At 29.7% G+C, this 24,254-nt stretch overlaps 1 protein-coding gene across 1 annotated transcript; it reads left to right on the plus strand.

The window, feature by feature from the left end:
* The first annotated feature begins 1,935 nt into the window (after positions 1 to 1,935).
* Positions 1,936 to 23,341, plus strand: LOC128391905 (serine/threonine-protein kinase spk-1-like). Its single transcript, XM_053351859.1, has 11 exons — positions 1,936 to 3,129; positions 14,273 to 15,365; positions 19,472 to 19,735; positions 19,989 to 20,228; positions 20,332 to 20,419; positions 20,544 to 20,631; positions 20,836 to 20,942; positions 21,320 to 21,605; positions 21,682 to 21,767; positions 21,836 to 22,106; positions 22,199 to 23,341. Exons 1-11 carry the CDS (start codon positions 3,036 to 3,038, stop codon positions 22,399 to 22,401), a joined length of 2,820 nt encoding a protein of 939 aa, XP_053207834.1. The 5' UTR covers positions 1,936 to 3,035; the 3' UTR covers positions 22,402 to 23,341.
* The last annotated feature ends 913 nt before the right edge of the window (positions 23,342 to 24,254 follow it).

Consider the following 24,254-nt stretch of genomic DNA (forward strand, 5'->3'; position numbering starts at 1 on the left):
ATCATGGAGATTAATCATTTCCTCATTTATGAAAAACAGTAACAACGACAATCAAAAAGCAACTCAACTACTTGAACGAATTGATTAAGTTTGAATTTAGTCAATTTTGATAATAATCTTGATCATCATCTCACAATTAACCGATTTTTCAATTAACAGTTCACTAATACAAACCGTATGTTTGGTTGTTATCAAATCGATATTGTGGTTAATCGGATAAGCAATTAAATAGCAATTAAGAGAGAGAGAGAGAGAGAGAGAGAGAGAGAGAGAGAGAGAGTTTATGTGATCGATTTTGAAAGTTACTTGTGAATGAAAAAAGTTAAAAGAGATTGAAAATTTATCGATTTTTGTTTCTCCCTGAAAATATAAATACACCAAGAATGATGAGCAAAATGTTCAAGTAGTGGAACTTTATCATCCTGTATCAGTTATCGTTCTGACGATAATCAATTAATTCAATTCACTTCCTGTAAACATTAGAATCAACGATTAGAACAAATTTATAAGCAAGAATTAAATTAACATACAATTAGCTTGATGAAGATTGAAAATGAGACTCGAAAACGTTCAGCCAAAATTAACTATCAAGTTAATCAATTCAGGATTTGTGTTCTCATGATTAACCTTGAAAATCAATGAGTTTCCATGAGATCCTCCTCATGTTACCGTGATAATGAACAAATTTATCGAAATCATTGATAATCCTGAACATTATTAAGTAAACAGCAAGATGATTGTTATTTTTCATATTAATCATTTACTTTATTTGCGCCATTAAAGTGCCAACAAAACGATTATGAAGGATAATCAACTAATCCAAATATAATAATAATCCATGGGTAATATTGATAGTTCAGGGAAAAAACTTCTCTGAACCTGATCATGTCTCTCTCTCTCTCTTCATATCCCGATTAAAAGGGTTAATCTAATAATAAAGGACTGAAATTGTTCATTTAATGGTCAACATGATGTTTTTTTCATTCATGATGGTGAAGTTATAAAAGATTGAAGCTCAAAGCTGAAAAAAAACTGAATCAACTTTTTTTCTTGGTGATAACAAGATGATGATGAACAAGAATCATCATGATGAATTATTTATCTTTAACTAATCAAAGTTAAATAGAAAAGTTATTTCAACATAACCACTTTATATGATTTTCTCACCTGAATAACTATAAATATCTTCAATTTTGGAGGATGAATTCTGTTTATGTCTGTAGGTGATTATTAACCTTACAATTGGGTTGATATTTTCTTGTGTGGATATAAGGAGGATAATATGATATCCAAAAGGATTTTCTTTGGGTAAACAGACTTAAAAGTCAAGAGTTGAGCAGGAAGAGGAAAATATGAGATTGACAATGGAGAACAATCAAAAATCATTCTCAAGATGATGGCGATGATCATGATAGTTAGCAGAAAACAATTGATAAAAGTCGAATTATAATCATTCCCAGTCAACTGGGAGGAGGTTAAAAGATTTGATATTCTTTGAAAATCTCTCATATTTTACCTTCAAATGAAGAGAAAGTGAATGTCAACAAAGGATAAAGATGATTAGGATGATAAAAAGAGGAGAAAAGAAAGTCAAATTATATGATGATTATAATAAATCCACAGTTAAGAATATCATTCTCATCAGAATTTATCATTTCCAAAAGTTTTTCTATTCTTACGTATTTTCGAGGATTTTTTTCTTTATCTTCGTTTGGTTTTAAATCTATGTTTGAATATTCCACCTCCATCTCCACCACATCTTCCTCTTTCTACTTCTCTCTTCTCTCTCTCTTTCTCCTAAATAAGTCATCTAATGTTCTCTCTCTTTTCCAGTCTCTCTTCTCTGTCTTTCCGTTTCTCACTCTCTATTCTAAGCCTCTCTCTTCCTCCCTCCCTGTTTTCCAATACACTTTACTCCTCATGCTCATGGGTTAATATGAATTCTGCTGCATGCTGAAACTGAATAGAGTCAATTCCTCATCTCAGTCATCATCTCATCATTCACAAGTACAACAAACGTAAATTGTATCATCTCTTTCATTACTTTCTCTCTCTCTCTCTCTCTCTCTCTCCCTCTTACTGCCTTACCATCCTCATCATCTTCATCATTTCCGAGATGTAAACTTAAAAATCCTTTTCTACACATTTGTCACACTGTGTCCATCCAATACAACATCAGTTTCTTACCACTCATTTCATTTTGTGTGTTTGTCTCCAATTGTTTATCAACGTCACATTTTCTGTTTATTTATTTTTTACCTTTACCTTTGTGTGTTATCATTTCGTGCTGTTAATGTTTTGATAATAAACAAAATCCAAATGATCAACAACAACATCAATACTCAATGTCAACCTGATTCTCACCAAAAAGTAATCATAACAACAACAATCATACTCAACATACACATAGTATTTTTATTATTATCTTAATAGTATCACTTTGGTTGATAATGATAAAAGTCAATTACTCAGCATCATCTCAACATAATTTTCCACTTACACATAAATAAAAGATTCTCATGATAATGATGATAATTAATAAAATCCAAGTAAATCACCAGTAATTATCTACAAAGATGAATCAACAATCAATAGCAAATGTTACGAATCAAGAATAATTCTGGTCTAATTGTTTATCTACCTTATTGGTTGTCCAATGTTTTCTTGTTTATTCAATGACGATAACGATTATGCTAATGATCATAATGATGATGATCATGCAAATGAATCTAGTTCAACCTTACTATTAACTCAACTTATATATATATATGAAAACCCCCAACAATTTAGCTCTTAAATTATAATCATGTTAATCGTTGATTAAACATCTTTACAACATTCTGGTTTTGATTGACATGAAAACTGTGATATTATTTCCTGGTGATTGGATGATAATCTTATTATTTGAACTCTTCTACTACTATAACAATACTCAGCATCCTCATCACTTATTTTCTCCTTGATTCTTGATCATTTTCTTGCTGTTACTAGAACAGTAAAATCTATCGATACATAATAACATTTGAATCTGAAAGATGCAAATGTCAGCTGATTTTCGTACCATGGTAACCAATTATATGAGGTACATGGTTGATTCAGTTAAAAGGTTCAGTGGATTTGATTGGGGAGGTAAGTTTGATATTCTTTATCATTACATTTGCAGATGAAGGATCTTTTTTTTCCCATCATCATCATGTTTCCTTACCCATCAACACCACCAACGAATTGATCCTGTTAATCCAATCACCCAGTTCCAATTCATACAGTAAATTGTGTGATTCAATGGTTTTGATGGATAGTCTTTGTGACCATAAAGGCAAAGTGAAACCTCATCGAATGTGCAAATAATTTCCTCCATTCAAGTTCTAATGGTTTCAAGAGATATTTTCAACTACTTTTTTATATTATTATCCAAAAATAAGATCAGGTTTAAGGTTAATTTAACCAATGAATATTAATGTTACCTTATATTTAGCTTTTCAATGAGTTTATCGATCCTTAAAGTTCAATTTTCAGAATCCTGAGTAACCATGATATCAGCTATTTATATGTTGGTATATAAATAAATGATGTCTATTGTATCATTTTCAATGACGATTATTATTGAAAACTTTTCAAGTCTTTAATTTTAATCATCATATAATCAATATTTCAATACTTACGATGAATTGTTAATAGGCTTAATCAATTTCCGATTAGATTAATTTATATTTTCTCTTTCTCTTTCTTTCTTGATTAGGATTATTTTTAAGTTGATTCTTATACTTGAATATTATTAACATGAGAAAAGTTAATAACTTGAAGTTAATTTGATAATTAAATCTGATTAACTTCAAGTTCACTCATTAACAAGATTTACAAAGGATTAACATTGTGCAAAAAAATTGTTTCATGATTACTTTTTGTTAAGAATTATTAATATTTTTGTAACAATTAATATTTCATGTCATGATTATGAATAATTTAGTTGATTAGATATTATATTTCATTGAGAGTTAATCTTTCTAATCTTAATCCTCATTGAAATCATCACTGATTTGTTGTATTGATTATTTTTCTTGATCTATTGGAAATAAATATCTCAATGTCTAACATATTAACTAATCAGTTGATTAGCTCTCATTGAGTATTATATATACTCTGTTACCACTGAATTGAATGCTGAACTTTTTCAACCCAAATTTACAATTGAAACTTAATCACAAGACAGAATTAGGGATGAGCTGTTAAATTGATTGTAATCATTACACTTTCAACCAGGTAGAAGTGAAGTAAAAACCATCAACCTATTTGGGAAAAGCTCATTTGTCAGAATTAAATATCTATTATAATCATTTGATTACCAAAATGTTCAAGGGTAAAAGAAGGCGGAGAGAACGAGGGTATTATGGTATTACTGAGTCGAATAGAATTCTGTTTGAACAGTTCATTTTCGAACTGAGTTCTAATCGCCTTACGATTTTGTCAATTTTTTGTTTCTCTTTTTTTCTGGTTCTCAACGAAATCGTTTACTTATCATGTTATGCGATTTTCTTGTTGGAATTTACTCTTGATTAGTTATCATGAAAGCTCAGGAATCATCATGTTTATTATATTGATTTACGATTGAACTTGTTTCTCTCTTTTTCTTTTTGTATCAAAAACTTTGACAGTTGAACAATTGGTTTCCACAATCAATTCAAATCAGTGATTATTTTTTTCTTGCTGAATTTAAATTGTATAACAAGAAGATTGTAAAATCAATGTCTTAATCTAATCTTCATTTTAACTGGTAATATTTTTGGACAATAAGTCCATGTCGTTCAGCTGATTGAAATGACAATTCATTCAATTGTTTGACCATTGGACCTCAATCGAGTCAAAACAAAAATCCCTGAAAGGATGTTGTAAACACTATGACATGAAACATTTCCCATTCACCTTTTATATTGCACATATTCATCATCATCATGTCATCATCTTCAATTGGGACAATAATTTGTTAACCAGAATGACCAATTGATTTATTTCAATTGCTATTGGAAAGATATTGGTTCATATCCAATGAATAACTTTCATCAATCTTAAGAACATAAAAGAAGAAGATGAGAGTTGGAACTTTTCAATTTCTCAATTTCTGAACATTTCAATAGTACAACACAAGATTGGAAAAACATTCAGCTTCTCATGAATTGTTTACCATGGAAATAAATTGAAGATTTACCTTTTTTAAGTATTGTTAGAGCATCGAAACTTTTACATAATGTTATTTGTGTTATTCAGCTTTTCCTGGAGGCATGAAGACACCACCATGGAGGTGAAAAGATTATCATCATTATCATATTATGTGATTAAAGGGACATAGGAGAGGAAGTGGAGGAGAAAAGTTCCAAATTCAGAGTTTCAAGGGAAATTCGGAATTTGAATTTGATCAAGTTGAAAAACTTTTCTCTCTCTCTCTCGTTTCCTGTATTCGTTTTTTATCCCTTCATGATAAGATCATCGATCAAGTTTGAGGATAATATCATTAATTTCATTGAGTAGGAGGAAGAGGATGAGGATAACTTTTTAACTGGACAATGAATCAACACACACTAAATAATAGCCTAAAATTTTGACCATCAGAATGTTGAAAAGTTACCTTGATGTTTGAGGTAAAAAAAAAGTATTTTTTTCATAAAACTACACCGATATCATTACTTTGGCACATTCATTTCTATCATGAGTCCAGTGAAGATAATAATAAGCTACGATAATATATTATTTAGATAATATCATCAATGGGTTGAAAGGGAAATTGAGTCAATGAATTTCATGGTAGTTGAAAGAAAAGATCTAGAGATTGAGTGAGAGAGGAAGAAATTTTTTTTTCAATCGATATAAAAATTCTGACAACATACAATTTACTCAGAATTTTCCTATTCAGAATTTATTATTATATTCTCAATTCTTATGCAGCCTCTTTTTTTCACTCCCTGAACAGAAAAAAAAACACAGAACTTGAAAAGTTGAGGTGTTTAGTTAATTGATGGAAAAATCAAATTCTCAGAAATATTCATGATCCAATACTCGGTTTTATCATGATAGTTTCTCTCTTTGATTTATTGATCTGAATTTATGTTTAGATTTTTAAACAAATTCAATTCGAGATAATTTTTTTTCTCTCCAATAATATTTCACCTTCATCTTCACAAAATTATTTTCCTTCCTGTATCTCCACCTCTCTCTCTCTCACTTCCTCTTCCTTTCTCTTTCTGTACCACCTAAATGATTACCACTGATTTTCAGGGTTGAACTGGGAATGAATTTCCAGAATCAAGTTTATTTTTTTTTCTTCATTTCTTTTGACAGTATTTTTTGTTGATTGAAATAAATTTGTTCCTGTTGACATATTAAATATCATCATCATCACTATTAATATATCATCATAATGGCTTGGGCTTTATGATCCAATGATTTTTATCATCATCATGAAACATGGAGGAAGAAGCAAAAAATTCTGATACAATCTTTAAACTCTGAATTCTGTATAAACACATATTTACCTGAGTTCTCATGTTGTTGTTTGGTTGTTGCTCTTGTATCATTTATCCAGACAATTTACTGATTTTTTTTCTAACCTTACTTTTCATACCTTTTTTTTGCTCATTTTCATTTTCATGATAGTCATCATGATGCAGATTCTTTATGGGTTTTTCATATTACTTTTTTCTTCACAATTTCATTCCTTTTTTATCATTTGTTTCATCGATACTCAGAATGATAATATGGGAGAAAAAAAAGAAAAAAGCAAAATTATCATAACCATCATGGTAATGACTGTAATCAGATGGTAAATATTGGAAAGGAAAATTGTTCAGACGCTGAATTAACTCAGAATTTTTGTTTTTCTTTCATAAATATATTGAGATCTTTTCTCCTTTTACATGTAATAAGGAAAACAAATCATGATCATGATGATAATTCAGCGAAAAAAAGTTTCTGATATGAATTATAATCGTAAGTAAATATCGTTGGTTGTATGGAAGAAAAAAGTTTAATTCAATTTAATCTAAATTGTGAGTGAAATGAATAAAGACAATTAGATGATGTGAATTAAATTTAAAAAAAGGCAAAAGTTGATTGTTTGTCTCTTGAAACGCCAACAATTAACTGATATTATTTCATGTTAACAATGTCATCATTTATTTGTTATGAATGAAAGAGTGAAACAATTAAGGTTGATTGGAATTGATTTGATAGTTTCAAAGGTTAAGCACATAGAAAGTTTCATGAAATCCTGAAATATCCTGGTGATGATTGTGAATTTAATTATCTTGTTATATTATCCTGATCATGTATTTCAAATTGTTATCATCTATTGATTTTAGAAACATTAATCGTATTAACAACAATTTAATATATATTATTATTATTATCATTATGAGTTAACTAAATTGTCACCAAGTTGAGTAAACATTTTATTCATTGTCTCAGCATTTTCAGATTAATCTTATAATTATTATTGTCACAAAACTCAATTGTTTGTTTTCATGAGGGTTATCATTGAATTCACTGAAATAATATCATTTTCACCATGAAGTTGGGTGTTATTTACAACAATCCAAATCAACCATCAACTTTATTGCTGGAAATTATCATCAACTTGATTGCGTGATTGTTTATCATTTTGTTTACTTGTTTATCTTAATTTTTTATTTCATAATAATAATCATAACGTTTCCAGCTTATTATTGTCATGATTATCATGAAAATTGTATTTCTAAGTGCTGAAGGTTACATTTCATACGATAATTGATTAAATTATCTAATCACTTAAAACTTTTCAAGATAAACATTTAATTCACTTTCGATTGGATTGATCCATCAACTAATCATTTCGTTTAATCATCTTAACTATTATTATTTATTTCAATCTATTCTTGCCTTGTACCTTTGTCCTTGATTAACTGATTCCCATAGGTTTCCTTATGATTAACCTTTTCGAATCAACTTTTTCATTTAATCATCTTAATCAATTCATCATCTTGTTCAGTTTAATTTACTTTAAGCATTTTCCATATCAACTAATCTTCAATCTCTTTAGTTGATTAGTTTAAATAATTAGATCGTTTTTTATATCAGCGAGAATGATTAGAATAACAATCAACAAATCATTTGACACAATTTTCATTCTAATCACTAGCTAATCAATTGTTGAGCCAAAAGTGCTTAATTGTAACGTTAATCTAATCAATTGAGTATGATATTCATGTCTAAATCGTTGATTATCAACTCAGAAAGTTGCTTAATCAAGAAAGGGTTAATCACTATTTATATGAATTTCTCATTGTAATTAAGTCATTTTGTATCCTTGATTATCATGTTTCCTTTGGGTCAAAATTAAGGCCATTTTCTGATTCAAGTTTGAATTCACCTCTAAATGACCTCGATTCTTTGACAATTATATTATTTTCACTATTAACATTACATTCATTTACTAATTGTGTTAATATACCAACAAAAAGGTTAAACTTAAGTAAATACATTGAATTAAATGATGATGAACAGGATAAGGTAAATTTCATTAAATTTGATTCCCAAGTGATGAAATAATTGATCATAACTCATGGTAAAACCTTGGATAATAATGTAAGTTTAAACAAATGAACAACAGAAAATTAGTTGACAATAATATGGAACTGAAATTGTTCAGGTTCTAGTTTAGTCCCATTAGTCCAGTGAACGAAGATAAAGTTGAGTGAATTCAAGTGTATCTCATCACCCTGAACATCAATGAACTTTCCTAGTTTTTTTCTGACCATTTTCGTTGTTGTTTTTCAACCATAATTTAATTTCTTCATAATGAATTTCAATGTACATGGTGAATTTGAGATTTTATGTTCATTGTCTCATCATGGAGATTGTTTTTTATATCATCTTCATGATAATAATACAATAGATTTGGGAATAGATGAAAAAATAAAAACAAAGTGACGCAAATGATAATTTCCCATGAAAACAATTCCAAGTGAGAAAATAACAAATTCATTCCTATGCCTATGTGTCCATTCAGGGGAGATTTTTTTTTTCATTCTGATTCACACTTTGGATTCAGTTTTCGGTGCAACTTGTTAGCACCATGATGAATACTCATGGTCAGTCTACCAGAATCATGATTATTAAGAAGATTCATTTTTCATCGTATTCCTCACAATTTATGTTTTTTTTTCTTAGAAAAAAAAATGGAACCTGAATTATTATTAGATCATGAATAAAATGATTAATATAATGATGATTATTATCCAAATGAAATGACAATCATCTCAACAGCAAGTAAACAATTAAACTTTAATCACTGGATTGACTGATGCCTACACACTAATGATGATCATCATTATGATTGATTAGTCTGGTAATAGAAAAAAATCTTTAATATCTCAATTCATCATGGAAAATGTCAGAACTTTTTTTTTCCATGGTAATTAAGTAATACTTTTCAGATAATATCATTAATTTGGTTGAAATGAAAGATGATTTAAGATTATTTCATCTTCGTGTCCAACCAAATAATTGATATTAAATTAAATTACAATTTAATCACGTTAATCAGGTTAATCAATTAATTGAGCATTTATCATGAATGAGATAATATTCAATGAGTCGTTATCATGATAATCAATTGAGATGATTAAGTTTTTCCGCTTTGATTACTTACAATTCCCAGAGGATATTTAATACAAACAATCAATTTTTTTCGCATCCTGATTATTATTATTAATATGATTAACTGATTTATTATTACAATTGTATTGATTGATTGTTTATCTTATCAAAACTGTTAATTGATCAATTGAGATCTTTTTTTTAGATCGATTGTATTGAAAATGTAAAAATCGATTGATGTTTTTTTCATTTAGTTTGTAATGAGTTGATTTGAAATTAACTAAATCAGTATATTAATTAATGAAAATAGGCTTAGTGAGACAGGCTAATGATTAAAGTTATCGAGGAGGCAATTAACTAAATTAACATCAATGTCAGAAACTAATTATGCTTCTAATGTGATAATGAAGGATAATGGTAACAATTAAAATGATTGGCAATTATGTGAATAGTAAATTCAGTCTGGTTTTAATTGAAATTATCCATTAATTATATCCTAGATTTCCAATAATAATTATTATTATTAGAATCACTTAGCTCGATATTTACGATTTTGAACATTTAGACCAGACTAGGGTTAGAACTCGAGTTACTCGAGTTCGAAGGAAAATGAGAAAATTTGAAATAAAAATAGATTGAAAATCGTTTAAAGAACAAGAATTTTTCTTTTTCAAATATTATCAGTAAACTTCTTGTGATCATTTGGTATTTATCATGAAATTATCAACTCATGATACCGATCGTATATTAGAAACTCAATGATAATGATGATGGTTCAGTTTACAGAAAGTACTTCAAGTTTTTTCTTTGCTTCTTTTTTTGCTTGTTCTCTACTTTTTTTCAAAACTTTCTCTCATCTCACTCATGACAATGAATTCTCATGTATTCATCGAGATAGATTTGGGTATTATCATCATGGTGGTTGTATAGCAAATGATAATAACGGTAAAAAATATGTTGGTTCCATCAGATGCATTTGAAATCAGCCAACTGAAAATGAGAAATGATTCATAAATTGTTTCATTGAAATAGTTGATTCTATTCACTGAATAGCTTTTTCACCCTTTTTCCCCATGTAGTAAACGATTATGTCTCTGTAAGTGTTATTTTCATGATACTTTTCGTTCAAGAGCATTTTTTTCATGATGATATTGAAAAATTCTGAGAAGAACATTTTCCTCTTTGTTGATGAGTTCGATTTCAATTTCCAATTGAAAAGTTCGATTTCTCAATTTTTCCTTTTCGTTTTGTATTAGATCGAGACCTTTTCTCATCTTCTATTACTTTTCCATCATTCTTAGTTCTCACTGCTTCTGATCGTTGGTAAAAATACAACAATTAGTTAATCAACTGTACTAGTTATCGATCGATAAAATTGATCAAGAGTAAAAGTGAAATTGTTAGTATACAATTAAATGCGTTAACCTTGAGGCAAATCATTCATTAATTGTTACAATTGATACTCATTAATTTACATCATCAAAATGATAATTTATTCATAAAGTTTTTCCCTGTATTAGATTAGTTTTAATCGTTGGAATATGATTAACTTGATTGTTGTTGAGAATCTTTAATTGTAGTCTCAGTATTGAAAATCCTGCAAATATTAACATTGTATCACAATCATTAATTATCACCATCAACTACTATTATTATCGTTAAAAAGATGACGTTGATTAATGATGATTAAGGTAAAATATTGATAATTAATCTTAATCTGTGAAGTGATTGTTAGATTATCATTTATTTCCCAATAAATGATAATTAATCTGAACCAAGAATTTTAGATTAACCCAAAAATAATTAGATTAAAATTCATCTTTTAATTTGATTAATTAATTAGAGCTTGAGGTTAACGATTAAATCAACTGGGTAAGTTGATAATTGAATTAACAGAATTTGAATCAATATTTTGAGCTATGAAATTCATGCTGAAATGATCATGAAAATTGTATCAATATAAAAGCATTGGAATAGAGAAAATATCAGAATTTGAATTGGAATTGGAATCAACTGATTCTTAATGAAACTTTTTTCTTCCTAAGTTTTTATTTCCCTTTGGTAACTTTTCAAGTTTAATAAAAGTAACAATAACAATCGGAATTGGAAATGATTAAAGATGATAACAATTACGATGATAATAGACAAAGAAGATGAGAAATTCTGATAATAGGAAGATGATGCTCAGCAGAATCATCATGAAGATGATGAAAAGAGTAACATTTGTATGGAAAAGAAAAAAAGAAAATATTTTTTCCATTTCTTTTCCAATGATTATCTTCATCTTCAGTATCATGAGGATGACTTTTCCACTGGTGATGATAATAATGAAGACGAATGGTAGGTGGGAAGTGGGTGAGCTGATGTTGATCTTCATGGTAACTATCAAGGTAACTGAATCTTTCGATTGGAACTTTTTGAAGAAAAAGAAAGAAGAAAAAACTATTATTTCATTACGATGGTCCATTGATCTGTGCGATGATTGTTCATCCTCATAATTATCTTCATCATGATGAACCAAAATAGTGGATGCTGGTAGTTGGAGGTGAATGGAAATAATCACAACCTAATGACCTTTATACATTTGTATCGATATCAAAGATAGACAATAAATCGATTGGAATTGGGAGTGAGAATTGATTGGGACTGATGAAAATTCAATTGCCTCACAATCAATTAATAACTTGGTTTCTTTTCCCTCTCGTGATCACATAATCTACCTGGTAAATTATTCTAATCTTGAAGAAATTGAATTTTTCTTCATTTCCATGAAATGTTAACATAATTGATATTTTCACTTACCTGTGAGTCTGAATGAACTTTTTTTCCTCTTACTGTTCAGGATGAAAAAAATTCTGTATCACTTATATGTCGATGGTGGGAAAAGTTTCCTCTTACCTATTTGATTACCTTTCCCATGTTATGCCATTACTTTTATTCAATCTTGAAATTCATGTTATTATTCATGATGAATATTTACTTGGAACTTTTTTTTTCGATGTAAAAAAAAAGTTCATGGGAAAATTGAGGTAAAAGTTTGTTCATTTTTAAACTCAATCAGAATGATGGTTGATCACCTGAAGGTATCTCGAAATCAATCATTTAAATTAGTGTAACATTAATTTACAACCTTGATTGTGATTCAAATATTTTACAATGTTTTTAATTGTTAAACGTTAATTGTATGGTTAACCATTATTCCAACGCCTTTGCATATCTAATCTCTCATGAGATTTGATTGTTTCTCATTATTTAATCTCCATGGGGTGGATTATGATTACGAAGATGATTATTGATTGAATTAAGATTTATAAGTTCACCTCAGTGAATATTTAGTATTGATTTTGAATCTTGAGCTTTACATGGGGATTTCCCGGTTCATGGTAATGAATGAGCTTTAATATTGAACTTTTGTTTCTTGTTCATCATCAATTTGATTGAGGGTAATTTCATTTATCACGATTTGATTTATCATCTTAATTGTATTTTGATTGTTATTGGTGGGATTGGCTCTTTTTTTTATAGCAAACTGAACAAAATACAAGTTTAATTGTCAACAATTTACTTTCAGTCAACGTTCAATCAACTTTCCTTTCAATTTGCTAATGTAAAGTTGATTACTTTTCACCTACGAAAACTAAAATTGAAATAAAAGTCAATGAAAGTGATTGATTAGTAACAATTACTGTTTGATTGTTGTCAAATTGTCAATACTTACACACTGACTAATAGTAAATAATTATTCACCATAGACAAAACTGAAGCTAACAATTAATACATTAGCTAGGAAAATATTATACCTACACAAAATCAAGGTTAAATTGCAGAAATTAAACTGAAAAACTCATGCAACAATTAAGATTCAAGTTGATTGATATGATACATTAATGAGAAAAATAATTGCAATGAGAAAAAATAACAATCAACTAATTAAATTAGTTTTCCTTTGATAATGATGATCATAAACTGCAATCATGAACTACTACTAATATTACATCATGAATATCATGTTGTTCATGAATAAGATTCAATAGTCTTCATGAAAAAACCTCAACAATGTCAATGAACTTTTCATGAGGTTGAGAGGAAAAGACAGAGGGAAAAGATGATGAGGATGATGATGAAGAGGAAGAGTTAGTCATCCTCTTTCTACCTTTCTCTCTCTCTCTCTCTCTCTCTCTCTCTCTCTCACTTATCATCATCATTAACATTAAACAGTAAATGTAACTGTTTATTAACCAGTTTCATCTTATATTGAGATAGTGATAGTACCCGAACTAAAAGTAACTGTAAATTTTGCTCTTTCTTTTTGCAAAGAAAGTAAAGAAAGAGAGTGAGTAAGTGAGAGGAAGATAAATAAAGAGGAGGATAAGTGAACCTCTTGCTTATTATCATCATCTTTTTTTTATTTATTGATCAAGTTTATGATTCGGATTTTGAGATATTAACACAATCTCACCTTTAATCGTTTGAAATTTAATCATCTTACAACAATCAACCTTGATTATAATCAGAGTAAGAATAATCATCTTCCTTAAAGAAAAAATTTTCTCCTTCCTTCTCATCTTCATCTTCATCCAGTTTTTGTTCAATCTTGTTATCAGTTCCACAATTAACTTAATTGTTTGTGTGTTTCTTATTGTTTCAGAGGTTGTACCTGATTCGGATGATACTCATATCATCGTGAGACCAGCAAGAAATCAAAGTGCTCATCGTCGTGAAGTTAATAGTTACCGTCAAAGAGTAGTAACAAGTGACGAGGACGAGGACGAAGACGAAGACGAAAACGAGGACGAAGATAATAGTAAAAACCTCAACAACAACACCAACCGCAGGTTAAGCCTTTCATCTTCTTGTGATTCAATTGACCAAAGTTTATCACCATCGCCTTCAAATCCCCGCCGTCCCCAACAAAGACAATCAAAGCGTCTTCTACCTGTAGTTGGTCAACAATATACTGACCATCAACAATTTTATTCATCACCAAACACAAATCAAACAGGATCAACATTCAATAATCGTCAATATCCCTACTCAAAACATCACCAACAACAACAATTAAAATCACCTAATAGTTTACATCCAAATTCATCATTAAATCAACAGTTAAATACTCACCATTCACCGTCAACTTCATCGCACCATTATAACAGTTATCATCCTTATCGTCATCATCAGAATACACCTGAACCTCATCATCATCATCCGCACCTACATCAACTGTCACCAACATCACCTCGATATCCATATAAACCGGAAATGCCATCAGTCCAACGAATCTCATTGCACGAATCAACTCTTGGCCTTGGTACCAATAACACCGCTAATAATGGTGCATCTTCATTAGCGAATGCCTTTGATTCTGATGATTATTCTCATACACATCATCATTATCCTCCATCTTCCCATCATCAGTATCACTCTGATAGGTTGGAAAGATCCTCGAACCATTCGGGTTTGGTTCGATCTTCGGCCATTTCTGATCGAACACCAACTCCTGGCTCATCTTTTTCAGATCAAGAATCTGAATCATCATCGATATCTCATTACCAACAACATGCACCACCTCAACACCACCACCACCAACATCAACAACCTCGACATCACCATCATGATGTTGACTATTCAATTCAACATCGAAACTCATCCTCATCTTCATCTTCATCCTCAGCAAATACAAAAGCAAATATAACCAAACCTAAAGGACTTTATGGACTTTTACCTGTGCCTACAATTTACAGGTAATTTGTTGATTTTTTTATTCATATTTTCTGAGACATGAAAAAATCAAAGAAACAAACAGTAATTAGTAACAATTAAGACACAAACCAAAGGTTATAATTAATCATATCATCAAGTTAACTACCTACATGTCAATATAAGTTTGCCGTTTTAAGAAAGTAAATTAATCTAACTGATCAGTTGATTTGTTTAGATTAATTTTTACACTAATTTTGCTAATTTAGTTAATCAACTGTCCACGCAAATAACAATTAGATTTACCATTAATACTTTTCCATTTAGATGAGTAATTGTGTAGGGACTTGGTAACTGGCTCAGTTTCTGAATTATCCTTAATTGGTAACAATTAACTAACCAAAAATTTGAACATAAATGATAATCGAATGAGTGAAAATTGTAATTCTCACTTTGATTCCTAATCAAATGTTCAAGGTTTCGATGAATTTTCTTGTTGTTGTTTCTATTATTTTCCACACATGTAAATTAACAACTGAACAGGTAAGTTAATTATCTCGATGATCCGATGTAATCAACAATTTAAAATCGATTGATAATTGAACCTTGATGTTAGGAATAGTAATTGTTCAGGTTGGTCTTCTTCATTTCTCTCTATATCTCAATGGATTGTTAATTTCTTGGGTTAATCTATTAAGAGAAACCTCTAATTGATCAAGTTGAAATTCAAGGTTAATTTTCACTATTAAAGAAAACAATCAATTTAACATATTAGATATTGATAGAAATTAAATTGTGGTGTTTGATTGTAGGGGTGATGTTCAATTGAAGAAAACAAGGGAAACTTAAATGTATGAAAAATGTGATTAGCAAATTGAATCAAAGTTAATTTAGTTAATTGATTAAAATCAGAAACAATTACCATCACTTGAGTCAAAATTTTGTGTTTGATTGAGGAAACAGAAATTGGCAATTTTATCAAAACTAAATTTAGAAATTAATTTCCTTTGTAATGAGTTATGGTAAAAGTGTAAACATTTGATTGATTTAAACAATGGTTGATGAATTTGAAGAGGGTTAATTACAATTAGACAGTTGATTAAAGTGAGGAAACAAAATTGGTTAAGTTAATGACAAGAAAAAATGATTTTTTTTACATTTTCAAAGGGGTGAAATTAATACAATTGGAAGTTTTTTCCTTACGATTTTGATTCTTTGTTTCCTCTGATTTCGTATCATTAATATTTACAGTTACATTCTAACAATTAGTTAGTTGTCACTTATTATTATTCCGTCATTTTTATAAAGTTTTCATTAAGTGGTCGTGTTTTGATGGGAATCTTCATTGATGATGTTACGTAATTCTGGTGTAACGGTAAAAGCATCTCAAGTGATGAAGGAGAAAGAGAGAGAGAGAGAGAGAGAAGGGTAAAAGGCCTTTATGTTGATGGAGATAAAAGTGAGGGAGGATGAGGGAAGATGAGAGAGTGGGTGGTGGACACCTTGATGCTTCATGATAATGATGATAAGGTTAATGGACCCAGGAAATATTGGAACAGAAGCCAAACCCAAGATGGCGAAAAAAGAAAGAGAAAGAGAAAGCGGATAAGATAAAGGGTTGTACTACTTTTTAAGCTTCTCTCTCTCTTTCTTTCTTTATTTCTAATATTTATCTTCCATAGGTAAATGTATCATCTATTTCATTCATGATGAGTAACATGAAGATAGTATTTGGTTGTTAACCTCATGATGTTTCAGTTTCAATGGATTGAGATGATGACACGAGAAAATAAACAATAACAAAGAGAGAGAGGAAAAATAAACCAGGAAAATATATTTTCTCTCTCTCTCTCTCTCTCTCTGAATTTCATCATCATTCTATTGTTTTGCTCATCTTCAGGGAGAAGATGACAAAAGTAAACATTATCTTCTTCATCATCACCTTCATCCACCATCAATAAATATCGATTGTTACTCTCATCGATTCCTGATGGTAAACAAAAGGACAAAACACTAAAAGTTTTCTGATCACTTTTAACCTTTGATCGAAATCCAATTGAAATGATTAACATTATTCTCGGTACAATAATCAATGAGAATCACCTTTTAATTACCTTGATGGTTAAAAATGAAACGTATTTACGATTAAGAGGAAACTCATTTGATTCCATTGGATTTGGTTTAGTAAACATGATCAACTTAATTGTGAACCAGTTTCTTTTTATTATTTTAACCCATTTCATCCGGAAAGAAAAATACAGATTAATGATTAATCTAAATTCAGAAACCAGACAATTTGACACAATTTAATCAAATTAACTTCCCCAGCAAATCATCATGATCATCAAGGTGTAATCATCAAATTGTGACAAATTAACTATTTCAATCCAAAGCAAATAATGTAACAATTTAAATGTTTATCAGTTTTATTATTACACTTCAATTAACTTTACATAGGTTATTATGTTTACAATTAATAATCCACTAATTGTTACAATTGTTTGTTGATTGTGAATCGTTACTTGATAGTTATCAATGGTAAATGTTTACATACAGAAACTAAATTAACTTAATTCACTTTTGTGTTGTTTGTTTATTCAAATATTACCAAGCAATTGTTGATTGTTTTTTAGTCAACTAATCAGTTGAACAATTTATTAATTTGAATCATTTTCATTTGACCATAATAGCCAATACTTGAGTAATTCAATTATAATCACAATTAAATGAGTGAGTTAACAATCAACCATTTATAATTAAATTAATCAGATCCATAAATTGGATTGTTGAATCCTACACAATTAAGTTTTTTTTTTCGTTTAATTGTAACATTTAATTTAATTAAACCATAAAAAGAGTGAGCAGAAAAACAAATCAACAATTTAATCACTTTTGAAATTGATTAGTTGCAATCTAATAATATACACTTTATGATTATCTGATTTGTAGTGCAATCAATTGATTGTATTTTGATATGATTTAGTAAATTGTTCAACCTTTTTGAAGGTTAAATTTACAATTTTCATTAATTAAGGAATAATTTGATTATCTTTCATTGATCAATTATATTAACCTTATTTGATTTGGAATGAAATAAATTTAGTTAAATCATTTGGACTTTGAAAAATTGGTGTCAACAATTTAGTCGCTTACATTGATAATGCTTTTAATTGTTGATTAATTGTTTGATTTTGTTTTGATTTTCAATGAGTGAAAATTTTTTTCTTGATCATCTTGATTTAAATTTACCCACTAATCAGCCTACACAATCAGGAAGAGGATCAGGTTAATCTATTTACCTGGGTCATTCATCTTGATTGTTAGTTAATTATTTCAACGAAAACTTGATTACTTTGATTAGTTTCCTTAAGGCCTTAACTTAATTTACCATCACCATTTATGATAATTTAGTTATCATAACAATCCTAATGATGCTTATGATTTAATTTCCGGAAATTTAAACAAACCAATTAGCCTTGAATATGTGGTTAAAGTTATCATCAATTGCTGATTTAATTTCATCCAAATCAACTTGATTAACAATCAGTTAAAAAAATTTATAATCCTTTCAAATTTGATTAATTGTTGTTAATCAACAACTTGAATCAATTTCTTGTCTTCGTCTTTAACTTTTTTTTTACTCAAGCAATTAATTAATCATCTTAATAATCAGGTGTAATGAAGATTTGACAATCATTTTAATTAATTTTGATTATCTTTTCTGATTGTTACCACTTATTATGGTTTCTTGTAACAATCTTGTTTCTTGAGTATCCACAATTACGGTATAATCATCATTAATCATTGAATGAAAGTTAATCATTTCTTGGGTTTCAATTTACAAATTTCCAGGCCAAGTATATGAATCATTAGCATTAATTTTAATTGTTTCCCATCTTTGATAATCAAAGGTAATTGTCATTCAATTTGGTTATAATCTTATGATGATTTTTTTCAGATTTAATTCCAATTAATATCCATAATTCTGGTTCCTCTCTGAATTATCGTGTTACCCACATGTTGATTTGTCTTGATGATTGTTGCTAATTGTTTTGAATCTTTGATTTACTTTCTTGAGTATTGATTTCCATGGGAAAGAGTGATGATTAATGATTAAGTTTGATTACTATTCGTCTTGTTTACTTTAAAGTTCTGAACCAAGAGAATCAATAAACAATAAAAGGAGACAACGAGCTGATGATCAACATGATAATGAAAACGGTAATAATATTGATCAGATAATTGATCCAGATGATGATGATAATGCTGATAGACATGAACCCATCGTTGATTATGGTAATAAATCTGATTATAATTCAATCCATTTGGGTGAGATATTAAATGGTCGCCAAAAAGCAATCCGTAAATTGGGATGGGATCATTTTTCATCCGAATGGCTTGATTGGGATGTAAGGTGAGTTTGTGGTTCCTCGATATTGTTGATCCAATGTAAATAAATTACTTAACCAGAAGAGAATAATTTTACTTGATAATCAGTTGATTATTATATTATTATTCGGTGTTTGATTTCCTCTTAATTTGAAATGAGATTTACAATATCCGATTTCTTGATATTCTTGAGGAAAATACCAATTTTCATCTCATTATGTTTTCAATTGTCAATCGATAAATAGTAAATTAACTTCCTCTTTGTGGATTAATTTTAGACCCTCAACAGGACCAGCGATTGCTAATCGACATCCAGTCAACGATAATGAAACTGGAGGTGATTATGATGATGAAGATGCCGGTGGATCAGATTGGGATGAACAGGAAGATCCAGCTGATTATACCAGAGGTGGTTATCATCCCATTAAAATTGGCGATGTTTTCAATGCCCGTTACCATGTGATTAGGAAACTTGGATGGGGACACTTTTCAACTGTCTGGTTGTGTTGGGATTTAGTGTAATTATATTATCCATGTTTCTATGATGAAAACAATTTGAACCACTTGTTGTTTGAGAAGGATCCAAGATCTAATTGCAGTGTTTTCCATTCAACTTTTCAGGATGAAACGTTTTGTTGCTTTAAAGGTTGTCAAAAGTGCTAATCATTACACGGAAACGGCTTTGGATGAGATTAAGTTGCTTAAAAATGTAATTCCATTTCAAAATTGAAATTATTGATGATCCAATTTACTGTGAAACAAATTAGGATAGAAACGTAATCATTTGGTTTCCAATCAATTATCATTTCTTTTTTTTTCTTTATCGGTTTTAGGTTCGTGAAGGTGAACCCAATGATCCATTTAAGAATAAGGTTGTTCAGCTTTTAGATGATTTCAGAATCAATGGAGTCAATGGAACACGTAAGTGATTAATCACAGATTCAAATTTAATCAACAATTATTGTTGAACAATTAAAAACAAAAACACCGAAGCTTTGTTTACATGTAACAATGAGAGCGAAAATTAGAAAGGCGCCAAATTTAATTTCCAACAACTGATTCTCATTTAGAGAGAAATAGAAAATTGTTGATTAATTGATTGATTAATTTTCAATTTTCTTGTAGATGTTTGTATGGTTTTTGAAGTTCTTGGCCAGAATCTATTGAAATTGATCATTCGCTCAAATTACGAAGGGATTCCTCTTCAAAATGTCAAGTCCATAATTAAACAGGTAAGTGAGAAAATTAAATTTTCTAATTGTAATCAAGATCCAGAGCAATATTTTGATTGTATTGAGAAAACTCAGTCTTTCCATGTTAATTTCCTATCTCTATATTCATGTAAATTCAGTGAAAGGTCAAAAAGTCACTGGAATTTACTTGACCTACTGATTAGAATCTTAATCCCTTGTATTTGCCTTCCAAAACTTTTCGGATTAATTTTAAGCATCTTTTCAATTCTGAGGATTAGTTGTGAAGCTTTTTGATTATCTGATGAAATATTTTCAAAGTCTAATTCTAGTTGATTGTTTGATCAAATTACTTTCGATCAATTTGATTAGAATGTTGATTTAATTGTCTCACTTTCTTTTTTTATGGATTGGAATAGGTTCTTCAAGGATTAGATTATCTCCATTCAAAATGTCAAATAATCCACACCGATATTAAACCGGAAAATATTTTAATCGAAGTTGATGAATCTTATATCCGTCGATTGGCCATTGAAGCAACACAATTACACAAATTAGGGATTAAATTACCTGGATCATTAATCTGTACAGCTCCTAAAGATCAAATTGATCAACATGATGTTACCCTGATCACAAGTGAATCAAATGTTAAGAACACAATTAACAAAAACAGGACAATTATGAGACGAGCAGTTTCATGTCCTGGTAAGATGATTAACTCAAATAACCATTAACTTGATCTGAAAATTAACTTTAATTTGGTTTCTATTCATTCAAACAGACAATCAAAAATCAGTGCCTGATCCAGCTAATGAAGTTTGTGATATCAAAGTAAAAATAGCAGATCTTGGTAATGCTTGTTGGATTGTGAGTAACAATTAACTCTCACAAGTTGATATTAATTGTCATGATTAACTAATTGATCTTTCTAACAGGATCATCATTTCACTGAAGATATTCAAACGAGACAATATCGATGCCTGGAAGTGATTCTTGGTTCAGGCTATTCGGCACCAGCGGACATTTGGAGTACCGCTTGTATGGCATTCGAATTGGCCACTGGCGATTATTTATTCGAACCTCATTCTGGACAAGATTATAATCGAGATGAAGATCATTTAGCTCATATAATTGAACTTTTAGGTGAAATTCCTCGTCATATTGCGCTCGCTGGTACTTATTCCAAAGATTTTTTCAATCGACGAGGTAAATTCAGTGAATATGGAAAGAGAAATTTTCTCATTTATGTGATTTATACGATGATTTATATTAATATTTTTGTTTCCGTTGTATTTAAGGTCAATTGAAAAGCATTATGGCTTTTAAACCATGGGGACTTTATGAAGTATTAACTCAGAAATATAAATGGGAATCGAATGTAGCCCAAGAGTTTACGGATTTTCTTAAGCCGATGTTGGAATATGATCCAGATAAACGTGCCAAGGCTTCTGATTGTCTCTCTCATCCATTTCTAGAAGATTGTGATCCAGATTTAAGATGAAAATTGTCTTTAACTACTATCAATTAAGAGATTTCTAATAATTATAATTTTAAAAACTTTGTGTGTGTGAGCAATGGATTTAAACCAATAAAAAAGTTCTAAGAATTAACATCATGAATGGGTTGACCCAAATTACTTTTCTTCATTTCTTCTCTCTTTTTCGTGTAGTATTTAAATGGAGTGACCACCGAGTCTAAGAATCAATTGACCTCCGACTCTTGACACTTTTCTTTTATATTTTTTCTGTTTCTAGTACTTGTTATTCTTTCTCGTCAACAATGAAGTTCATTATTCTTTTTGTCCTTTTCTGCGTATTAATCGACACAATCACCTGTTCTCATGGAGAAAAAGTTAAATTAACTATCAAGGAATCTGGAATTTCTGACAAGAAAAAGGCCGAAATCGCTGGTTTCGTTTCTGGTGCAACCGCTGGAGTGGCCAAAGGTATTCTCAAGAAAAAAGTGACCACTTCCAAACAGATCTTCGTTCCTGTCAAAGCAGCCGAACCCAAGTACAAGGTCAAGTACATCTCAGTGGTTAAACCAGTTCTTGTTCGTGAATATCCTCAACCCGATCGAACCCAATATTATGTCAAGACCGAAACCAAAGTGGTTAAAAACCCAAGAAATCAATTTTCCCTTTCCTTAAGGATTCGTCAAAGGAAAATTCATTGGAAAATCAGTTTCCAAAACTTTTGGTTAAATTCATTCTCTCTTTTGATGAACATTATCATCGCGACACTTTTACTCGAAATTACAAGAAATGGACTCAATGGACAATAAAATTCAACAATGATTAAATCATCACTAATCTTTACGATTATTGATAAAAATTCAATTGTGTTTAATTGTATAAATTTGATTATTTTCGATTAAATTAATTTAACTTCGGTCTTTTAATGACTCGATTGAATTCATTCAATTAAATGATTTTTTTTCAACTTTTTCTTTTTCTTTTTATATTAATTATTTTTGTTGATGATGTTTATCAGTAATTCTAAGGATAGTCTCTGGCTTAACGGTTTTCAGATCATAAGCTAATCCCAATTTGGACATTAAATCAATGACAACTTCTGTTGCATTTAATTTACAACAACAAATCGGATAGAATCTGAAAAAAGAAAGAAAGAAAGAGAGAAAGAAAAAGAAAGAAGAAGAAGAAAAGAGGGAAAAGAAGATAATTGCTGTAGAAAACGGAAAAGGAAAGTGGACCTATGCCTTAGAGAAGAGAATGGTCAGTTCTCTCTGACCATTCAAACAAGTGGTTCTTTTATTGTGACAGTTTCATCTTTTAAATTGAATAAATTGTGAATACAAAATGGATAACAATACAATTTGTGCTCTTCTAATCAACGCTACTCTTTGCTTGATGATTCTTCTTTCTTATTCATTCGCTGATAATTTCGAGCTAAATACCTCGTCGCAAGTGAAAAGCACCTTTCAAGAACTCGATGTGACTGTAAAAACTCATAAAAAGTCGATAAATAAAATCGTGAAACATGAGTACCATAAATTAGCAGATAGTTACAATTGGACTTTCGATCGTAGTGATGCGTTGCTCTCTGATCAGACTTCGACTGAAATATCCTCATGGGAGATTCTTACTGGTTCAGTTTCTACTGATATTGATAGACATCATCAACTAATATTGGCTTCACTTTATCCCGAACATTTATCAAAAATCGGACTACCTGATGAACTTAAAAAAAGGAACACTATTGACGATAATTATCGACTTCACTTTGGAGAAAATGATCAAGTTTTTGGCTCCGCAAGCACAACTTTACATGATCAAATTGAATTGTATGAAAATTCAAAAGTATCAACTCAGTCGATTGTATTAGAATTTATTGG

The sequence above is a fragment of the Panonychus citri genome, unplaced genomic scaffold (assembly GCF_014898815.1).
Source record: "Panonychus citri isolate SS breed McGregor unplaced genomic scaffold, ASM1489881v1 Contig00135, whole genome shotgun sequence".
Taxonomy (NCBI): domain Eukaryota; kingdom Metazoa; phylum Arthropoda; class Arachnida; order Trombidiformes; family Tetranychidae; genus Panonychus; species Panonychus citri.

Bases quoted from the DNA above. Each gene is read 5' to 3' on its own strand.
- LOC128391905 (XM_053351859.1), top strand. From the start codon at position 3,036: ATGCAAATGTCAGCTGATTTTCGTACCATGGTAACCAATTATATGAGG. The intron at 15,366-19,471 runs GTAATTTGTTGA...TTTACTTTAAAG, and splicing joins CCTGTGCCTACAATTTACAG to TTCTGAACCAAGAGAATCAA. The intron at 19,736-19,988 runs GTGAGTTTGTGG...GATTAATTTTAG, and splicing joins TGGCTTGATTGGGATGTAAG to ACCCTCAACAGGACCAGCGA.